Source organism: Melitaea cinxia, chromosome 23 (assembly GCF_905220565.1).
Source record: "Melitaea cinxia chromosome 23, ilMelCinx1.1, whole genome shotgun sequence".
Taxonomy (NCBI): domain Eukaryota; kingdom Metazoa; phylum Arthropoda; class Insecta; order Lepidoptera; family Nymphalidae; genus Melitaea; species Melitaea cinxia.
The window spans coordinates 9551901-9574915 of NC_059416.1; the positions used below are offsets into that span (position 1 = coordinate 9551901).

At 33.7% G+C, this 23015-nt stretch overlaps 1 protein-coding gene across 1 annotated transcript in view; it reads right to left on the minus strand.

Moving 5' to 3' along the window:
• LOC123665252 (zinc transporter ZIP13 homolog) overlaps positions 1-22714 on the minus strand; it is a 39633-nt gene extending 16919 nt beyond the window's left edge. Inside the window, exons 1-2 of the mRNA XM_045599581.1 lie at positions 22150-22714; positions 7990-8103 (exon numbers count right to left, since the gene is read on the minus strand). Of these exons, the coding sequence (XP_045455537.1) occupies positions 7990-8103; positions 22150-22321 (286 nt within the window). The 5' untranslated portion in view covers positions 22322-22714. The remainder of the gene's footprint in view (positions 1-7989; positions 8104-22149) is intronic.
• Positions 22715-23015: the final 301 nt, after the last annotated feature.

A 23015-nucleotide genomic window follows, 5' to 3' on the forward strand; every position in this document is an offset into this window, starting at 1 on the left:
ACGAAATTGGTATGCGGAATGATAGTGTAACGGACTAAAAGCGTGATGTATGGTAAAAGAGGACTAGATTTAAAGTTTAATATTTCTTTTTTTTACACAAAACTGACATAGAATAAACTAAGTAGAAATGATAATTTAATTTGATGAGGGGAAATACCCCACAATGAATGAATGCGGATGGATAAAAGAAGAAACTGGAATGCGGAATGACAGTGCAATGGATTAAAAGCGAGAAGTATGATAAAAGAGACCTAGATGTAAATTATACGTATTGTAAATAAGGACTCCGAAACATAAACCTCGGAGGCGTAGGGTAAAAAAAAAAAAAAAAAAAAAAAAAAAAAAAAAAAAAAAAAAAAAAAAAAAAAGACAGACAGACAGACAGACAGACAGACAGACAGACAGACAGACAGACAGACAGACAGACAGACAGACAGACAGACAGACAGACAGACAGACAGACAGACAGACAGACAGACAGACAGACAGACAGACAGACAGACAGACAGACAGACAGACAGACAGACAGACAGACAGACAGACAGACAGACAGACAGACAGACAGACAGACAGACAGACAGACAGACAGACAGACAGACAGACAGACAGACAGACAGACAGACAGACAGACAGACAGACAGACAGACAGACAGACAGACAGACAGACAGACAGACAGACAGACAGACAGACAGACAGACAGACAGACAGACAGACAGACAGACAGACAGACAGACAGACAGACAGACAGACAGACAGACAGACAGACAGACAGACAGACAGACAGACAGACAGACAGACAGACAGACAGACAGACAGACAGACAGACAGACAGACAGTAAAGTATGATTATGTTGTTTTAAGCTGACAATTTTCTTCATTATAAATTAATTCGACGTTGTTTTCGATTTATTCTCGCCGTCCTTTGTCCAAGCTTTTAGCGTGAGGACCAACTTTTTTAAAACATACTTTTATTATTGTGCTATTCTTTTATTGAGTTCAAGTACATGACATAACATTTACAAGACTATTGTTTATAACGCAAATAGGATACTACAGATGTACTAGGTGACGTCATAAGTTTTTATCATAGGATAACCACCTTAATTGTTACGTTCCAAAGCGAGACATTTAATGTTATAGAGTCACGCGCCAAGGTTGCATTATCACTGTATGCGATATGTCGCAGACGCCATCAGGGTCAACTTGTGACTCTAAGATGTTGATGTACCGTATATAAGTAATTCAGGAATTCATTATCAAAATTAGTCAATTAAAAAGGTTTTCACAATACCACCTACGAGAATATTTGAATGAAAACTTATTTGGAATAGGCCATGTTTGAAATGGAATCCAAACTGAGACTGCCATAGTAGCAGCCAGTGCTGACGTATTCCATGATCTCTTATTCTTTGCCTTTTTCACTTGAGGTAGTCTGGAAGTGATCACTCTCTTAGCGATAAGACCGCCTTTTGTACATATTTATGTTTTTCCTTTACACATACCTTTTTTATTTCGACGTTTAATGTCGTAAGACTCGTAAGCTTTGTGTACAATAAAGCATATTTGTATGTATTGTACAAAAATAGCCGCGCTGCATTTAAATTATTCATATACATCGATATATAGGTGAGCAATATTGTTTGTCGAAAAGGTCATGGACACAGGTTTTTGAAGGCTTTAAATATTAAGAGAAACGTACGAACCAAATATATTGATATTCAAGGTTATGGAGTCAAGGTCAAAGAATGAGTATCGAACTTAAGTTGTACGTAAGATTTTCTGATTTCGCTGTAAAGTCAACGATATTTTTAACGTTTTTACCGTTACGTTTTCTTTTAAATATTTAAACAAATGTATTTTTATTCTTATATTATTTCTCGTTTTACACGCTTCAGCCTGTAATATCCCACTACTGAGCATAGGCCTCTTTCCCCATGTAGGAGAAGGATCAAAGCTTAATCCACCACGCTGCTCCAATGCGGGTTGACGGATATATTCCCTACTATGAATAACGATCGCTATCAGGTGTGCATGATAACAACCGGGACCGACGGCTTTACGTGCTCTCCGAGGCACGGCGGGGAGACCCACAAGGACTGCACAAACACCCAGACCACGATAAACACCTGTATGGCCAACACAAATGTTTGTAATGTGCGGGGTATCGAACCCGCAACCATCAGCGCAATCGGCATAATCCATGGCTCGTTTTACACATTTTTTTATTATTATCTTCAAATCCTCAAATTTTATTGTTACAGAAACACACCGAACATATTATATTTTTAAATCGTTTGTTATTAGAGTTAGTTGAGTTCGACGAAATATAATAAATATAAGTAATACCAATATATAAAATATTTTTACTAGTTATTTTTTACCTATACCACGAGTAACGGTTAATTACTTTGGTAGGTTTAACTGAGGTAGGGCACAGCAGGAATTTCCTGCTCAAAATATGGAGCAGCCCGACTGGGGTAGTACCTCGACCTTACAGAAGATTACAGCTAAATAATACTGTTTTCAAGCAGTGTTGTGTTCCTGTTAGTGAGTACTGTGACCAGCGCTCCGGGAGGGAATTGGGGATAGGGTCAGCAACGCGCTTGTGATGCTTTTGGTGTTACAGACGTCAATAAGCTATGGTAATCGTTTACGCTTGATTACCGACCTACTTATATAAAAACGCATATATTAGGTTATGTGTTTGTGAACAAAATAAATCTTCTTTAAATATAAGAACAGGGCCTTTGTATTCTTATTTAGTCATAGTATAGTTACAAACTGATACCATAATTCTTTCATCGAAATTCCTTGAAACTTACGTAGGTTATACGATGTGTTTATACTTTTTTACAGGATACCTATCTATACCCGTTGTATTTATTCTTTTCAAATCCCGGTCTCTAATAATGTAACAGATTCTTTGTTGTTTCTACTTTGGTTTTATCTACCTGCGTTTTTGTGGACGTAAAAGGGCATCAACAAAAGAGTGTTAAACAAAAAAAATTATATGTATATATATATAATATAACCTGCAAATCGTCTGTGTGACGTAACGATTAGTTTTGCCAAAGTTAACGACTAGTTTGCCAAAAGCTTCAAATAAAATTAAGGTGATTTTTATAGGAAAAATAAAAAATAGATTCAATTGTATTTATATTTTAAGTTGGCAATCCTAGTAAAGATGCATATTAATAATAATAAAAAAAACAGTAATTGTTTATCGCTAAAATAATATTGTAAATGTTGTAATAAATTAACAAGTTTATTATATCTGTGAACTCTTTTTAATAAAACAACATTAAATTATAAATATCAGAAATAATAAAACGCGGAGAAGGTTCACTAGCTTGTAGTGTTATTCGCTTATCGGTCATTTAGATTAACGGAGATAGAAATTTGAATTTTTAATATATTGAGACTTTAATACAGTTTGATTTTATCAAACCTTTTTCCTTTTGTAAATGATATCACAGATAGATTATAGTGATCGGCCGTCTGTTAAGACACACACACATAAAGGCTAAGGTAGTGGATATGAGATCCTTGACAGTCAATATTAGATATAAATTAAGATCATTTTAAATTCAGGTGCTTTCTCCCTAAGATACACGCTTAGACAAACTCTATCGGTCTACTCAGTAGCTTCATCTCATTATCCACCTACTAGGTGACGTTATCAAGGTAAACCAACAATAGACATTTCAAACAATACTGTATTTGGTTCTCTTCAAGAAGGGATCCTATACTATTTTGACAAGTCCTCTTTTCCAAAATGATCTGATACTTCAGACCCCATAGCCAAAATGACTTTAAAAATCTCAGCTCTTGTCATTTCGTAGTGATAAAATATACTTACAAGATTAAAAACTTTGCTGTTTTAAATTATGTCGACCCTTAAATACCAACTTCGACCCCTTAAAGCGGACGATCACCTTTCCCCAATACAGATCATAAACAAAATATATTTTTTGCAACGAACAACTTGAAACGTTATACCTCAGTGTGTGACTCAGAATCTTATTTGTAGTATAAATTATCCACTCTATACAAAGGTTTTAAGGCTTATAATCGTTTGGTATGTATGTTATCGATTCGCAACACAAAACCTCAAAGCTTTATTTATACACGCACGGAATATAAATGTGTGTTAATTACATTGATACTGTTATTGAAGATTGCTTTAATTAAAACTCTTTCTCTGACATACAGAGACTAAATTCAAGGAGCATGTTACATGTTTTGTCTTGTTAAGTTAAAGTTATCTACGGAATTCCTTGTTTTTTGTTACGTGTTGTTTATCAGTCAATGTTATTAAAGTAGGTGATTGTTTGTTTTTTTTTCTGTATTGTTTTTTTTGTATTTTTTTTTTTAAATTATATATAACTCACGGAGCTTCAAAGATAATGATATCTATGTTTTATTAATTGATTTAGCCTACAGGCAACATCGACAACATAAGCTTTTTGGGTATAGACCTCTTCCTCCATGTAAAAGGGTCGGAGCTTAATCCACCACGAAATTTTAAAATTTGCTAACATTTACTAAAATAATTTATTCAAACACGCTTCACTTTTGTTTCGGTAATTTTAGTACAAATCATAATTTCCTATGTTTCAAATAAATATTATTTTCACCAGTTACGACTGTTTTAACTTCCGCTAAGCATCCATCGCAAGTACGGAAATGATAGCGTAAACACTTCAATGTTTACCTACCGGTCAGTAGTGATAATGTCACGAACTGTATACATACACATTATTTTCATTCCCAGTGTCATTGATCAAGTATCGTCCATTGTTTGTATTATGTAACTTATTAATGCGATCGATTTTACTATTAACAGTAAATTGTAATATTTCATTGATTAACAGATTGCATTCATTATTTTATTATTACAAACAGTATGTAGCCGCATATATAGTTCTAACAGGGTAAATGTGTCTTTTAGTTGAGCATATTTTAAATACTTCACCCATTCTATGAGACATTACAAATAAACATAATTATGACATAAAAATTATACGCATGACTGTTTGTTCTTAAATATTTATGTACACATGTCTCTACTCATATGTATTACCTCTGATTCATTTTTCTTATCATATCTTTTTATGTTATTATCATACATCTACCTACAATAAAAAGCAATAAATCATGTTTGCCAATTGTCATCGTTATAATTCAAATTACTATTTCGCTTAAATGATAGATAATGAATTACGATTTTGTAAAAAACCACAAACTTTATTTTAATAAGTGTTGGTAATTAAGACTTTAATTAATAATAATTGACTTAACTAATGTTGATGTTACAAAAATATTACATTACTTATACTACTTCTATAAAGAAAATGAATTAAAAATAAATCGTTCGAATTCCTATCAACCCACAAGTGTGATGGGATATTGTTAATAACTACATTGTGTCAGCATACAACTTTAATGTAATTATGTTTGTATAACAGGTCGGTGAAAAAGCTTTTTTGTATTTTCTAGTAAAAAGTTGCAATAAAATCTTTCGTATTGTTTGTAACTGGCCAGTTTAGATACCAAGATAATTGTGTTTGCTCGCAAACGAAAAAAAAAACCGACTTCAATTACATCGACGAGTAATACAACGTATATCGACGAAAAAATAGTCAAGCAACTACGCGTTATCAAAGATTACTCAAAAAGTAGTTATCAGATCTCAATAAAATTTATATGTGACCATATGACAAACATCAGCTTGCGATTAAATTAAAAATTATTAAAATCGGTACACCCAGTAAAAAGTTATTGCGGATTTTCAAGAGTTTCCCTCGATTTCTCTGGGATCTCATCATCAGATCCTTGTTTCCTTATCATGGTACTAAACTAGGGATATCTTCTTTCCAACAAAAAAAGAATTATCAAAATCGGTACATCCAGTAAAAAGTTATGCGGTATAAATACAACGTAGGTCGACGAAAAAAGCGTCAAGTAAAAACGCATTATTAGATATAATAATAATACTTAATAATAATAATAATACTTTTTTATTTGCAACATCCACACAAATCAATAATACATATGCATTAAGCTAAACATTTAAATTATACAATAAGGATATTGCAAACCCGGTCTCAAGCTCGGCATATGCTGGCAGAGCTGTCAGCGCCGATATAACTCGAAAAGTAGTTGTTAGATCTCAAATAAATTTAAATGGGACCAATTGGCACACACCACCTTTCGATTAAAACAAAATTTGTCGAAATCGGTCTACCCGGTCAAAAGTTCTGATGTAACATACATTAAAAAAAAAAATATAGTCGAATTGAGAACCTCCTCCTTTTTTGGAAGTCGGTTAAAAAGGGAAAATGCAACTCAAGCCACGAAAAAAATTTTTGACGTTTATGGACGTAATGCAGTGTCAGTAAGAGTCACACAAGATTGGGTTAAGCGTTTTCAGTCAGGAAATTTTGAATTCAAAGATGCATTTCGCTCTGGTCGCCCAGTTACGGATTAACGTGACGATTTTTTTTTTTGAAAAAAGGGAGCTAGTTCGACATTGGATTAGTTACCATATAAATTGTCAATTCACCATAAAATAGTTTTGACCCATTTGAAAACGGCTGGCTATACAAAGAAGCTCGATATATGGGTGCTGCATGAACTCACTGAACGAAATCTAATGAACCGTGTATTCATTTGCGATTGACGTAATGATATCGAACCATTTGTGAAGAGATTGATCACTGGTGACAAAAAGTGGATCACCTACGATAAGAATGTAAGAAAGAAATCGTAGTCGAAGAACGGACAAGCTGCACAGACTATCACAAACATGGTGATGTTGAGTGTATAGTGGGACAGGAAAGATATCATTCATTATGAGCTTTTACCGCCAGGCAAACTATCGATTTGAATTACTTAGTAGAAACAGCTGAACAGACAAGAAGTTGAAGAGACAAGAAATTGAGAATAAGCGGCCAGAAATGATCAACAGGTCATTCATCACAACAACGCCCGACCACATACATCTTTAGGCGCTCAAAAATTGAGAGTTTATCTGGGAAGTCTTAATGCATCTACCATATAACCCCTCAGATTTCCATCTTTTTCGGTCTCTTCAGAATTCTTTAGGTAGTGTAAAGTTAAAATCAAGAGAGGACTGTCAAAACTACTTGCCGCGATTTTTTAATGAGAAGTTCTAAAACTCTACAGTAACGGACTCCTGTCAATACTGACGAGATGGCGGCAAGTTATCGAACCAAATGGTACATATTTATTAAAATTAATGTAAACAATTGTTGTAAAACCGTACCTTGAATTTCTATATAAAATATGCAGAAACTTTTCCCCCGACCTAATATTTAACCCTAATGATTAAAGATTCGATACTATTTCGGAGGCGTATTTATTTTTGTAGAAAAAGTTGAGTATTTTCATGTATAAATTTTTTTTATACAACTATGTCTGCAAACAAGCGTACGACTCATCTGATGGTAGTGGTTATTCGTTCTCGAGTTTTAAAAAACGCTTATTTTTTATTTAAGACTGTTATTAAAGGGCCTTTAGTGAACATTATATCGATTTTCTTCAGAAACTTATAACAAATGAACGGAGTTCGAACGTCCAGTCACTGGGGCTTTGAATTTTTCTACGACAAATACCTTACCGATTGATTGATTCAGACTGTAACATCACAAACACGTTTATACAGACATAGCCGTACTCATTTTAAAAAATACCTGTCGTGTGATAAAAATTTCATTATTTTTAAAAATATAGAATTGGCGTTATTTTGTGTTTAAAATTATTAAGCCCATTCATTGTAGTACTTTTAGGCACATTATTCTAGGTCAACCAGGTCATTTATTACGTAAAATAGTTAACATATTTAGTTAATTAAATAATTTCTCCTCTTTACATCTAAGCAAGTCATCATATACGTAATTACGAAAATAAAAAACGTTATATCATATTTGAATAATAAAAATATGGTGATGTTTAAGTATTCATACCTTTAGTGGCGGCGAGGTCGTGCTGCCATGCTTCGGGTAGCAAATGTAGGAATACATCTCCCAGTAAACCTCCCACTGCGAAGCTTAGCAGTATCCTTAAAGTTGCCGCTCCAGCTGGAAAGACAAATACAGAAATAAATAAATAATCCCCACTAGGACCCCCACTAGGAATCAGTCCTGTGTCGGGGATCCGGAAACACGCACAAAGCACGAGCACAAACGCCCAGACAACATTTGTATGGCCAATACAAATCTGTGTCCTTTGTAAATTAGTTTGGCTAAAAGTTTCGTTTCAAGACGACTTGTTCTGACATAGGTACCGCGATACATTGTATAAAAATTTCATAAGGCTTGTTTCATTGATAAAAGTTTGTAATATATTATTCTTTTCACCAGAAAAAAAATCCACTCTATTTAAGGTAATCGATTTTTTAACTCATTTACATAGCTTTCGGCAGGTTTCAATAACCTATTTATCTCGGACTAAGTTTACTAAAAATGAATTTTTATGTAAATTCTGTAGTATTTATGTAAAAAAATTAAGCAAAAGATAGATAACTACAACTTGTTGTGTCACGCATCTAAGATAAAATGCAAGTAAAGTGACAATTATTTTTAACTGCAGATAATAAGTCCTACGAAATTATTATTATTGCGGTTATGAGTTCGATTTCGGTTTACAACAAATGTTTGTTCACATACATAGTTTAACGTTTGCTTTATTTTTTATTATACTAGGTCGGCAAACAATCTTACGGCTCACCTAATGGTAAGCGATTACTGTAGAGTCGCGTTGCACCCAATCCCTCCAGGAGCTCTGGTCAACCTTTCTCACCACGGGAACATAACATTGCTTAAAAGCACTGTAATTTAGCTGTAGACTAGGTAAGTGCTTGATCTTCTGTAAGATCGAGGCACTACCCCAGTCGAGCTGTTCAAGGTTTGAGCAGGACATTTCCTACTGTGCCCTACTTCAGTGAAATTAGAAAACAGGCTCATGAGTGTTAGCATTACACAACATTCCAACCCTGATGTGTTGTATATATTGTAATATATATTTCATTCTACTAAAGGCCGTGATTTTGAAGCCTTTATTTATTTCATTTTATTTATTGATAGTCCTCAAGTTATCGATTACTTAACGTCTCCGATTTACACACTGATAACATCTATTGCTCTTATCGCGTAATTGAGCTACAATTAACACACGACTTATCTCTTTAATATCAACATTGCCTTTGATTTCCCTTATCAATTATTATACCATACATACTATTAATATTTCTAAATATTAAATGTTATCATTGTTTAAGAACTTTATTGAAAACAGCACCTTAAACGACATAGATGTTTGCTTAGATTAAAATTCGTGATATTACAATAGTCTAAACGAGCTTTTTTTTATTTGGAAGGTACTAAAAAAGCTAAAAAACTGCTCTCAAATATATTTTTTATACATTTTTTTTATCTAATAGGAAGTCATTTACGAGTTGAATTAATTATTTCCTAATGCTATGCTTGCATTTGTTTAAAAAACACCTCAGTTTCTATACTTTAATTAAAATGGAGAAGGAAATGAAAAAAACATGAAAAAACTTTTAACATTTTTTTAACAAAAACGACGTTATTCTTTTTTGATTCTAGAAAATAATGACTACCTACTTAGTTGTAATTTTTTAAGTTTGGCTTTCTGCTTTTTTAAAATTGAGTTTCGTCTTTTTTTTTAAATAAATAAGTAAATTGTCTTAATTAAAATTTAAGTAGGTAATAGAATAATTATTTCGTTCTTGACTATAATAGAAATATATTACACATAACTGATATTAGATCCTCAAATGTGAAATCGGCTAAGTGTCACACTTGCTTTGATGTTAGGCTGACTGTAGAATCTATAATTGTGTTTCCGAAAAAACCGACTTTAATCACATCGACAAGTAAATAGACGAAAAAAATTAACAAACGCACTAGTCGTCACTACGATTTTCGAGGGCTTTCCTCGATTTCTCTGGAATTCCATCACCAGATCCTGGTTTCCTTATCATGGTACCACACTTGGGATATCTTCTTTCCAACAAAAAAAAGAATTATCAAAATCGGTTCATAAACGAAGAAGTAATCCCCGAATATACTTCAAAAAAAAAAAAATTTTGTAAAAAAATTTGAGTAACCTCCTCCCTTTTTGAAGTCGGTCAAAAATCAACATAAAACTTCTCACGCTGAACTGTCAGCGGCGACGGTCAACGTGCGCTCACGAGCGTGAAATCAGCCTTTATCACCAGACATCAAACGTTTGGTTAGAAATTCAAACTTTTTTCAAACACTGACCCAACAATTTTCGTACTGCCATATTTTTTTCGTGAATATGTCGTTTTTTTATTATTTTTTTTTATTTTATTTTTTACAGAAACTTTGTCGTGACGTTTACAAACACAACGAAAATATACATTCGATTTGGTGCAGTTGTTCGAAAGTTATTATAAATTACTTAATTTCACTAACATATTATTTTAGCAGGAAATTTCCTGCTCAAAATATGGAGCAGCCCGACTGGGATAGTACATCAACCTTACAGAAGACTACAGCTAAATAATACTGTTTTGAAGTTGCAGTTGGTAAGTAAGGTAACCGGAGCTCCTGGGAGAATTGGGGATAGGGTCGGCAAGGCGCATGCGATGCTTCTGGTGTTTCAGGCGTCTATAAGCTACGGTAATCGCTTACCATCAGGTGAGACGTACGCTTGTTTGCCGACCGTCATATATATATCAAAATACATACATACATATTCAAAAAAATTACATTCTGCACTCCTTCTCTATATAAACTATAAGTGTGCGAAATTTCATACTCCTTCGTCGGCGCAATTTTCGTAAAAGGGGGTACAAAGTTTTTGCTTCACGTATATGTATAGATAGATATTGAAAGAAGATTGACAGCGCGTATAAGTCATTCTTTGAGTACTTTAATTTCGAATGTATTACATTGTATTTTTGAGTACAATTCAATACATAATCTCTGTCACTGATAGAATAGGCAGTATCTAAAAGTTTGTGCAATAGTATTAAAGGTCGCAGGAACAATGTTGAGCTGTTGTCGGGCGAGATCAGTTTTATCACTGCTTCGAGAGCGGGTCCGCTCACGTATTGATAAAGTGACATTCGATTGATAATGTGAATAGTATTATTGTGTAAATTAATAAAAGAACTAAATTGTTGTTTGTATGATGTCGTATCGTCACTTCTTTATTATTCAGAAATATTTTAGAATTTTTATATTTTCTTCCTCTTGTAATTTTTGTGTGCATACTGACATTTTTAAGGCTGTATTATTATAATGGCTGTATTGTTATAACTTAAATCATTAGGACGCCTTATTTTGTACGACAAGAAGGATAGAGAAAAAAAAATTGTGTGGGTTTTGTGAAACCACTATGATAGATGGACGAAAAATTTTGGGGCGATAGAATAAAAGTTGCACTTTCATAAGTGGAAACTCTTTTTTACATAAAAATAGAAACTAATACCAAGAAAATGTTAACATAGACCCACAAAATTTTTGTTTTTGATTGTGCCTAATTTTTCAAATTAACTGTCTCGTCATATAAAAAAATTTGAAACGCCAATATTCAAGACATTGTTATAAGTTGGTAGTGTGACATCGTGAGCATTATATCAATGTCTGATAAGGTTTTCGTGCATTCCTGAAAAGACATTATTATACCTACGATGTATGTTTTTAAGTGCCGATCGCTATTAACTCAAGTTAACTTAACAATTTAAATCTAATATAATATATTATACACATACGTTTTTTATCTCATTTTAATGATATTAACAGTTTAGATTATTTATAAAGTAAGTTATTACCTTTAATTTATTAAATGATTACAAATATCAATTAATCTATTTATTTGCATGTTGGAATAATTATTAAATTTAGTTGCCTTTGTTTATTTTTATTAATATTCTCTTCTCTTACATCTGATTTTTTTATATGAACAGGACATTTACTCTTGAATTTCGATGTACAATAATTTTAAATATACTTGCTTCAGTGATATTAACATATTGTAGAATGTTGTGTACTCCGTAATAGGATACATATTAGACAATAATTTAATAATTATTCGATACCTATAATGCGTTATATGTATTCTGTAGATGTACGTGTTAGAAATAGAAATGACGTTGAAAAACAAGTTCAAAATTACAAGAAAATGAAATTTAGAGATACGAAACAGATTTAAAAAAAATCTTATTAACAATTTGTAAATTGTGCAGATATTATATTGTAAAAACTCGCAATAAAAAAAAAGAATTCTGAGTTTATTTATAATGGATGAAATGTAACCAAACAAAATACGAATTCTTGCAAATAAATTACAAAACCACATGTACTTCCGAGTAATCCCCAGACATAAATGAACAATAACATTCAAAAGGTCGTTGGGTCAGTGAAATACCTGATACAGACTTGGCGAAGTATTTACTATACGCATATCGTTAATCTTTAGAATATTTTTATACAAAATATTTATTAACAACAATAACAACCGCTCCGGTGTTGTGATGCGAGTAGTCACCTATAGAACACCGAGGGTTCGATTCCCGCTCGGAATGGACATTTGTATTTGTACAAATATTTCTTTCCGGTTTGGATATCTGTCTTTTTAGGTCTCCCCACCGTGCCTCAGAGAACACGTTAATCTGTCGATCCTAGTTGTTAAAGCACCGTGGTGGACTTAGCTCTGATCCTTCTCCTACATGAAGAAAGAGGTCGGTGTTTAGGCATGTACATGGCGCATTCGCCACTACTCCAGAGCGGTGGTTAATGCTAAGAAATATACAATAAACATTTTAGTACCATGTACAATCCCGATCGCGCCATTTATTGGCGATAATTTTGTTTTAATGTACGACAAAGCTTGTTCACATGACGCGAGAGTTGTTGGCGGTTACTTTGATGAAGTCAATATTCAGCGATTACCATGTCCATCTTGGATTCTGAGTCGTACAAAAGCTCTTACAACCATCAGCGAGATAAAAACTGCTAGTTAACGAGTGGCAGAACATTCCACAAAGTGACTATCCAAGACATAATGGACCAACTTCTGACTTATAAACTGGACTTTTTTCGGAGAGTGTATTATTGTTGGCCCTATCGGCGTCACCTCGTGCGATAGCCGAGTACTGAGACCCAGCCATGTTTAAACTGCCTGATTCATTTATTTTTATATACCACTAAGGCGGCAAACAAGCGGTCCACCTAATCGTGAGAAGTCACATTAGGATATGTACGCTTGGAACGCCAGAAGTAACACAAGCGCCTTTTCGACTTTAGCAACACAATACAACTTGAGAGCAATATCATTTAGCTGTGGTCTTCTGTACGGTTGAGGTTACTTTCCTAGTCGTTCATCTCAGAGATAAACAAGATATTTGCTGTTGTGCTACCTCGTAGATCTTACTAGTGTATAATTATAATGATATCGTCAAAATCTTGAAAAAGATTTATTACAATATTTTGATACATTAAACATTTTTTAATATTATATCAAAAATCGATCGTTCTAGGATATAGGATAGGATCGAACCTGCATCTTCGACTGACCTGGTCGCTTAGACCGAATAGAAAATCATCATATAAAAACTTAGATCTAGCGGATAAATCGTTCCACAGCTTAATTGGCTAGAGTACCGACATGGTCAGTCGGAGATGCAGGTTCGATCCCCGCTAGAACGGTCGATTTTTGGTATGATATTAAAAAAATGTTTAGTTTTTCCTAATGTGTGGTAACACAAAAATAAAATCGTACAAATTATGATACGTTTTTAGTAATTAAGGAAATTGAGCATTAAATGCAAGCTAAAATTTTAAGATAATAGTAAAATAAATATCAACAGTGCGATCGATCACCAATACGTGACGATTATTACGAGATAGTCGAGCAACGACTTACGAGATTACAATCAAATTGATACGCTAAACGCTATTCCGTCGAAATCGTTAAATCCCATTAAAGCCTTGACTTATGTTTTATCACAGCGCTTTGAATATATGAAAACGAGGCTGTAGATTTTTTTAGTATGAATAAATTTTCACGTAAAAGGATCACGTCACGCCATTACTGTAGATTTATTAATTTATTAGTTGTGAAACGCAGTTATACTTGCGTTAATTTGAAGAAAAAGGTAGGTTAGGTAGCTTTTACTTGTTAAGGTGAAACTTTATAGCTTGTTACAATTCAACCAATTAAATACAAGATCTGAATTAACTAGTTGAGAATAAATATACCTAAAATCTAGAATTTGCAAGAAATAAGGTTTCCATCATAAATTTGAAATTAGGTGTGAAATCGAAATTGTAGTGCTTATAAAGGCTAAAACCGAGCCCATTTTGAAATGTAACAAATCGTAAATAATTCTATCATTTGGTGGCGCGCGCATTCAATTTGACGGTTCAATCGCTTTCAATTTAAAACAGTAGGTACGTAATCGCATGTTTGACAATTAGCAATATATGTTACAGGCGATAGTTAGTGTATACACAAAACCCAGTTAATTAATAGGAACTGGGATCGAAAAGGCAAATTGTATTGTAAATCATTTTTGTTGACATATGCAGGGTTGTTTTATGTTTTTATACTGATAACATTTTGTTGGTTTTAACATAGTGATAACTACATGTCATTACACGATGTCATCGATAATATTATACGACCACGATTCACGATATATGACATAGCGTATTCCCATAATTCTGGAGCCAGTAATAATTTACAAACAGATGCTTTTAAAAAGAGTAGAAGGAATCTGAGGATAAGGAAATCAGCATATTGACTTCCGCTTTTCATCACGTCACAGAACGCATTGGATATTTTATGTCGATTTTCAGGCGAGTGTACTCGATCAGGGTAGTATACCCTGATCGAGTCTGCTGTAGAGGAGCTGTATTTTATATAGGTACTAGCTGACCTCGCAAACGTTGTTTTGCCATATGTGTTATAAGCCCCCTTAATCCCCCCTTCCTTATCATCATCATCATCATTACAGCCTATCACAGTCCACTGCTGGACATAGAGTTTTTTTTTTTTTTTTTTTTATTTATAAATTTTGATCCACGGGCTCAAAATGCCCGTGCCTTTGTTTATCATGCATGCATTATAATACTACAGGCGATTTTTCTACTTATTATACTACAGATCGACAGTCCTGTGACTGCCTAGTAAAACTAGGACGTGGCCCGACGCCGACGGTTTTTTTTTTTTTTTTTTTTTTTTTTTTTTTTTTTTTTTTTTTTTTTTTTTTCTTTTTTCCTTACTAAATACTGTTTATGCAGAAGTATACACATAATTGCTTTCTAATTTCTAACATTATTATTTTTCTTATCTATGTCTATATTTACACTTATTTGCCTAGTTATCATATATGTACACTTATTTCCTAGTTACCATATATGTACACTTATGTTCTACTTACAATGTACACTTAACCTATGTTACTGTTAGTAAGGATTTTTTTTTTTTTTTTTTTTTTCTTATATATATATTATTTTTTATATAGTTATTATTTGTTTATCTATGTATAAGTTATCTATTTCTGTTATTTACTTAAATTTCACTACATAACTATTTATTTATCTATTTTTTTATTTTATTTTATAGGTACATCCACAAAATACATATGGAACATTATATATAATTCACTATTACATTATTATCTAATATGTATCCCATCACGGGGTACACAACATTCCACATTATATTAATGCCGTGTAGCAAGTATAATTAAAATTACTTCGCATAAAAAATTAACAGTAAAGATGCTACATGTTAATAATAAAATTCATTTAAAAAGGTCATCAATCAAATTTATATAAAGTGTAAAGTTGAGATAATATTAATAATCAAACTTAGCTTAACTAAAATTTAAATAAATATATCAACATGCAAAATAACTGCTATTTGTAACTATTTGATAAACCAAAAGGATATAAGAATTTATATATTTATATATCTACTTTCTTATTACTATATCATGAGCCACGCCTGATCCCAGCATCTTGAGCAGAGCCCTTGCCAACGACATATCACGCTTGTGGATGGTTCTTTTCAGGTTGTGCTCCAAGATTGTTTTTGTCGAGGCACCCAGCGCTCGGCTAACGAACCTGCCGATTGCGTCATCACCGTCGTCAGTGTAGTAGACACAGGTGTTAGTGTGTCTTGTTAACGCTACTACCGCATGAGGCACACTGTCGTGGATTTGTAGCCTCTCGGTCTTTGTCTGGACGATGATGACCTCGCTGTAGGTTTGCCCTTGTGCTTCATGAATGGTCATGACGCGCGATCCCTCTCCAGCACCGTATCCCTGGTCCATCAGGAATTTTTTCTCTTCCTGCGTATAGACCAAGTATAGGGTGGCCTTTTGAAGTTTTGGTATTGGCGCGCCAGTGTATCCATTCATTCTGAGGGAGTGGATGGTGGGATTTGCCGAGTACATGTTTATATATACCTCGCAGATGGCATATACAACGTCCATGGGACTCCGGTATGTGCAGGACAACTCACGTGAGATGTTGATTGTCAGGTAAGGTCTACAGTACCTTATTTCGAACAGATTTTCTCTGTCTATATAAGGCAACTGGTTGACATCTCCGATGAGAACAACTTCGCTTGCCCCCGAAAGCCGAGCCGCCATTACTATAGCTCCAAAATGGTTCATAAGGGCTTCGTCCACCGTTAAACGGTTACATTTCGTGCCCCTTTAGGACAGGACATAGAGTTACGATATACAAGTTTACGCCAAAAATAGCGTGAACTCATGTGTTTTGCCCATAGTCACCACGCCTTACCTTTTAATAGTCACCCTTCCTTATAACATAGGTGTATGAAAAATAGATGTTGGCCGATTCTCAGATCTACCCGATATGAACATAAAATTTCATAAAAATCGGTCCAACCGTTTCGGAAGAGCATGTTAACTAATACTGTGACACGAGAATTTTATATATAAGATAGGCTACGGCTAAACTCTATCGCAAAGAAATTGTCATAAAAAGATTATTATTTATTTTAAAAACTGCAACATTTCAGGGGCGTCAATTAATCACGCGATGTATTTTTTGTCATTTTTAACCCCTACCTCTCACCGTTGGTGATACTTAATGAGGTTAAAGACTAAAAAACACATAAATTTTTTTAGTACTTGGAAAGAATCTTAAAATTTTTACAATATTATCTTCAAATACAGGTAATAGCGTAATCTAATTTTATCCTGAAATTAAAGACCACGATAAAAATGTCTGTGAGCCTCACAATGAATGCATTTTTTGACTTGAAAATAATTTCCATGACGGTCACTACTTGAGATAGCGCTCAAAAAATAATTTGATAACATCTTGCATTACTTACAATGTATGCGTATGGAATGCATAACGATATCATTACAGATAGCAAAACATGTCAATTTATTTTCTTTTTTTTTTCAAAAACTCGACAAATTATTTATGTATATAGTTTATATGCAAAATTTCAGGGCCATGCCGGTTTTTCACCTAATTCATTCAATCTTTTTTTAAATCGTTTGTTATTAGAGTAAGTTGAGTTTGACGAAATATAATAATAAAAAATATAAGTAATACCAATATATAAAATATTTTTACTAGTTATTTTTTACCTATACCACGAGTAACGGTTAATTACTTTGGTTGGTTTAACTGAGGTAGGGCACAGCAGGAATTTCCTGCTCAAAATATGGAGCAGCCCGATTGGGGTAGTACCTCTACCTTACAGAAGACCACAGCTAAATAATACTGTTTTCAAGCAGTATTGTGCTTTTGTAGGTGAATAAGGTGACCGGAGCTCCTGGGGAGACGACAACGCGCCTGCGATGCTTCTGGTGTTGCAGCCGTCTATAAGCTAGTAGCTACGGTAATCGCTTACCATCAGGTGAGCCGTACGCTTGTTTGCCAAACTAGTTATATATATAAAAAAATATTCAGCCACTGCTATTCACGCGTTCGCTGCAGCTTTGTGGACAAGACTTTTTAAATTTTCTTTATGATTTGTTTCGAACACACTTTTCTATAGAAATGGCCCAATAATTTACTCTTATTTTTGACACAGTGCTAAAACACACGAACTTGCAGATGCGTAAAAGCGAGTTCAAACTTGATTCCGAAAAAAACAGGTGTGCTCTAGACCGACACGAGATAGATACGACTGAAGTAAAAATTTTGCACAATTGGCCTGCACTGTATACTAGATATATACGAAACACGTAACTACTGCTACGAGAGAAAGAAAATGTGTGCTCGTACCGCTCTCTCATGCTCCGTTCGCCTAGCCCGATCACATTTTTCGTAATGCTCTCGTCACAAATTGCCCAGCTTACTCTCCTAGTCAAGCGTGCGTAAAAGTTTAACTTCAAAAAAGTTTTTGTTACATTGCAACGATTTTATCGATAACAGTGGAATCTTTACACTAAAAGAGGTAAGTTTGTTTGATCATGTGACTACGTGCAGAAGGTGCCGCAGTCACACCGCAACTTGACCGGATGTCCACATGCAGTATCAAAACCGCACAGCAACACATCCGGTCCGGCTGGAAAACGCAAGGAAACACTCGCACCCAGATGTCTATAACTATCCTAGATATATCTTAGGTAATTGTTTACATGTAAAATTTTTAATCATGATTTTAATCGATTTAGATTGACTGACATTTATTTTTTTAGTTACGTGTTATTTGCCGTAATAACAGTTAGTTAGGTAAACAGTATTGATACAGCTCAATTACTATATTTTAATAGTTTCTGTAGCGTCATTTGTTATCTTACGTTTTCATGCTATGTAGGACCCTGCAGACACTAAAAGTGTAGGTATATCAAATTATCATTTAAAATGAGCTATTTATATGTATTTATAATATTGTAATTTAGAAAACGAGTACCTTGTCAGAAAATTTTGAGTAAGAAAATATAATTAACAATTGTATACTGTACATTAATAATAATTGATTACTGATCTAATATTATGTACATATATATATAAGATGAAGATGAAGATAGAAAGGGGATATCCTTAGTTTGGTACCATGATAAGGAAACCAGGATCTGATGATGGGATCCCAGAGAAATCGAGGGAAACTCTCGAAAATCCGCCATAACTTTTTACTGGGTGTACCGATTTTGACTATTTTTTCGTCGATCTACGTTGTATTACTCGTCGATGAAATTGAAGTCGGTTTTTTTTCGTTTGTGAACAAACACAATTATTTATTTTTATCGAAACTATAAAAAAAAATTCCGACCGAACACAATAGCTACAAACAGTTAGTCATCAAAAGTCGATATCTAATTTTATCGGCACTCGATTTGCCCAACTGTTTCACAACTTGTCGCCGCTCTTACTAAACACAGTGCTAAAATCTCACAAATGAAATGATCATCGAAGCAATTGCACATTTGCACTGTGTGATTATTGTTATACGGTAGACGAGTCGCGTGATTTTACCTACGTTTACATTTTATGGTGATTTCGTTCACATGAGAGGTGTTGTGACGTAATCCCATAATTCAACGCTATAATATATGAGCGTATTCATATAATCAAATAATATAATGCTTTAGTTTTACTAAATATATATTTCATCCGCTATTGTCCTTTTAGAAAATTTATTTTTCAAATATTATAAATAAGAAAATTAAATAAAAGAAAACTTGAAAAAACTTGTTATTTAAAAAAATCGAATTTATCAAAAAGATTAAAGTACATATAGCTCTTTTCTTATTTCTTAAATTTTACTGGTGAATGAGAGTAAATAATGCAATAATAATTAGTAAAACAGTTGGATTTACTAACTATTATAAGAAATCACAACCAAAGTACAATTTCGTTATGAACAAACAATTACAAAATGTTGTACAATCATTTTCAATTCTGAAGTCAAAAGGGTCTAGCGGGGTAAGGTAGGGTCAGCGGCCCTCGAAAGATATTTTGAAAATAACTTGTGTGGCAACACTGGTGAGATATAAACTTACTATTAGCACAATTTCAGCCTCTCATCTCATTGCATTCTCGATATACTTGATCAAATAGACACTACAGCGGGTTTAGAAAAACCTTTTTACCCCTACTTTATACATGACAATCATATCCACAGTTCTCAAAGTATGTACCAAACTATAATGCTAAAATTCTTGAAAATCATTTATGAAATATAACAAAATATATTGATTTGGTATATGTAATTTTTTTTTTTCAAAAAGGTCCAATATTAACTTTTATACTAATATATATATCTAGACAACGCATTAGTGCAGCAGTAATAGCCTTGGCTGTTGCGCTGGCCGTCGCGGGTTCCATTCCCGCTCACGACAGACATTTGTATCGACCATATAGATGTTAGTCGCGGTCTGGGCGTAGTGTTTGTGTACTGTATGTGTTTCTGGACCCCCAACACAGAACCCCGTTGAGTGTGAAGCGTTTATTAATTCCTATATAAATATGTGCAATGAATCCAAATGTTACATTAGGTTATATTCGTGGAATTTGTCGTGGAGTCTTTAGTGATTATGAATTAACAATTGTTTCTAGAGTACAATAAAGAATATATTATTATTAATAAATAAAAAAAAAATTATGGTTCCCAGTAGGATATGAGTCCTGTCCAGTGTCTGGGTAAACAGATAAAACAAAATCACAAACAGCCCATCATAGGCAAATATTTGTATGGCTAATACAAAGGATTGGCAAATGTGGAAAGTCTCAACTAACACATCAGCCAGTTGTTATGGCAACTGGGCCAATGTGTTGCGGAGTATTTATTTTTGTTTTTTGTACTACTAAGGCAAACAAGAATATGGTTTGCCTGGTTGCAGTGAATACCATAGCATATGGACATTTGCAACACCAGGAGCATTAAAAGCACATTGTCAATCTTATAACATAAATAATAAATAAACATCTTACTTTCACACACAGTCGTCTGTTCCTAAGGTAAGCAATTCAATGCTTGTTATAGGTATCTAACAGCCGACTACTAGGTATATGTAAATGTTGTTTTTGATAAATATACATGGAAATAAAAAATATATAAATACAATTATTACACTCAGACTCAAGCGGAAATTAAACCCACAACTCTGAGAGCAGAACACAGAGCCAAATAATATTTAATCTAGTGAAATAATTCAATAATATTTTTTTTTTGTCTGGAGATTTTTAATAAATGTGAGGTGGAAAATGTACTTGATAAAGTCTTTAAATATTTTATGCAATTCCTCCTCTAAGAACTTTCGAACATCAAAATTAGTAAATATAATAAAAAATACTGGTTAATTTTTTAATTTATAGAACAAAGACTGAAATTATTACAAAGACGATTATTTAACTTTTCTAAGGGCTGAAGAAGACAGGAGTCTAAAATATGTGCCCTTATCTCAATTTTTGATCAACATCTACTCAATACTATGCTGTAAGTTAAAAATATTTTATGTAAAATATATAATTTGTTGTGCAGCAGAATATAGCCACAGCCTCTCTTCCCTTGGGTGTCGTAAAAGGCGGCTTAGGGATAGCACAGTTCCACTACCATCTTGGTACTTAAAAACCAATCAATGGCGGGATAACCATCCAAATGCTGGCTTTCAAATACACAGGGCAAAGACGAGCAGTAGGTGCGACAAAGAAAGCCCTGCGGTCACCAACCTGCCTGCCCGGCGTGGTGACTATTGGAAAAACACAAGAGTTCGCGCCATTTCTGGCGCGAACTTGGGGATGCCTATGTCCAGCAGTGAACTGCGATAGGCTGAAGTGTTATAAATAATTTCCTATTCAGTTTCTTAAGTAATGACAGTTATTTTTTTGTAATAATTTAATAAATTTTATGACAGAAATAATTCCAGTATCGCTAAAAATTTACGTCTAAATTTCTGAATTATTTTTTAAAAGTAAAATAATGTCAGTTACAGGTATTGGTTTTATCTCAGGGTTTTATTATAATTTATTTAAATATTGACTGATAAAGCGAAAACAAGTATACTATTGCAAATACGTTTAATTCAACTACACGCGCTCGTTCTTTGTCCCGTTTGAAATGACGACTTAGATGACACAAGAAAATTAAAAATAGTTCGCGTTATGTTCAAAATTAAAAACCCTTACCTCCGTCTTTGAAAGATGCTGTTTCATCAATGGGAATTATCAGCAGCGGCAGAATACCACTCAAGCCGACCAGCAGGGACGCGAGAGCAGAAAATAACCAAGGATGTTCATCCAATTCTTCAATAAAACTGTAGAAATACTCCGGAATAAAACCGTTCATATAAGTCTCCATTTTAATTTTTTACGATATTTAAAAATCGAACACAGATCAAATTAACACCGCGCGAAAACAACCACACTGTATTGTTTCCTAAACTTTATGCATTATCGTTTTTCGAAGATTCTTCTGCCCAGACGGACTAATCTACACTGAGATTGAGTACGTCCGTTCTTATCTCCACAGATTGACGATTGCAATATCTATCATCGTTTGCCGCGTAAAAATTGCGAAGAATTTATAAATTTTCTAGCCTATATTTTCATTTTGAAACTTGCTCCATTACGCGACCGATTACTACAAGAATGAAACGCGTTTAATGAACGAAACAACTGTTTAATTGGAATATAATACCTACTGATCTGAATTATATTCCTCGTTCGTTACGATGTTTGTTTTGTTTGGATTAGGACTGTTGATGAAATATCGATATAGTGAAATATCGATATTATTATCTAGAAATATCGATATTTATTACTAATACTTTTTGAGACCATATATCGATAGTTCGATATTGAAATTTAAATATCGACACTCTATATTTTGAAGTAAAACTTCTTTACGCGCGCTTGTCTTGGGGAGTAAGCTGGTGAATATGTGATGAGAGTGTTACAAAAAGTGTGATCGGGCGAGGCGAATGGAAGTTGACACATAAGTTAGTGAAAGTAGAAAGAGAGAGAGAGATTTATGTTTCGTAACGCTTCAGTCG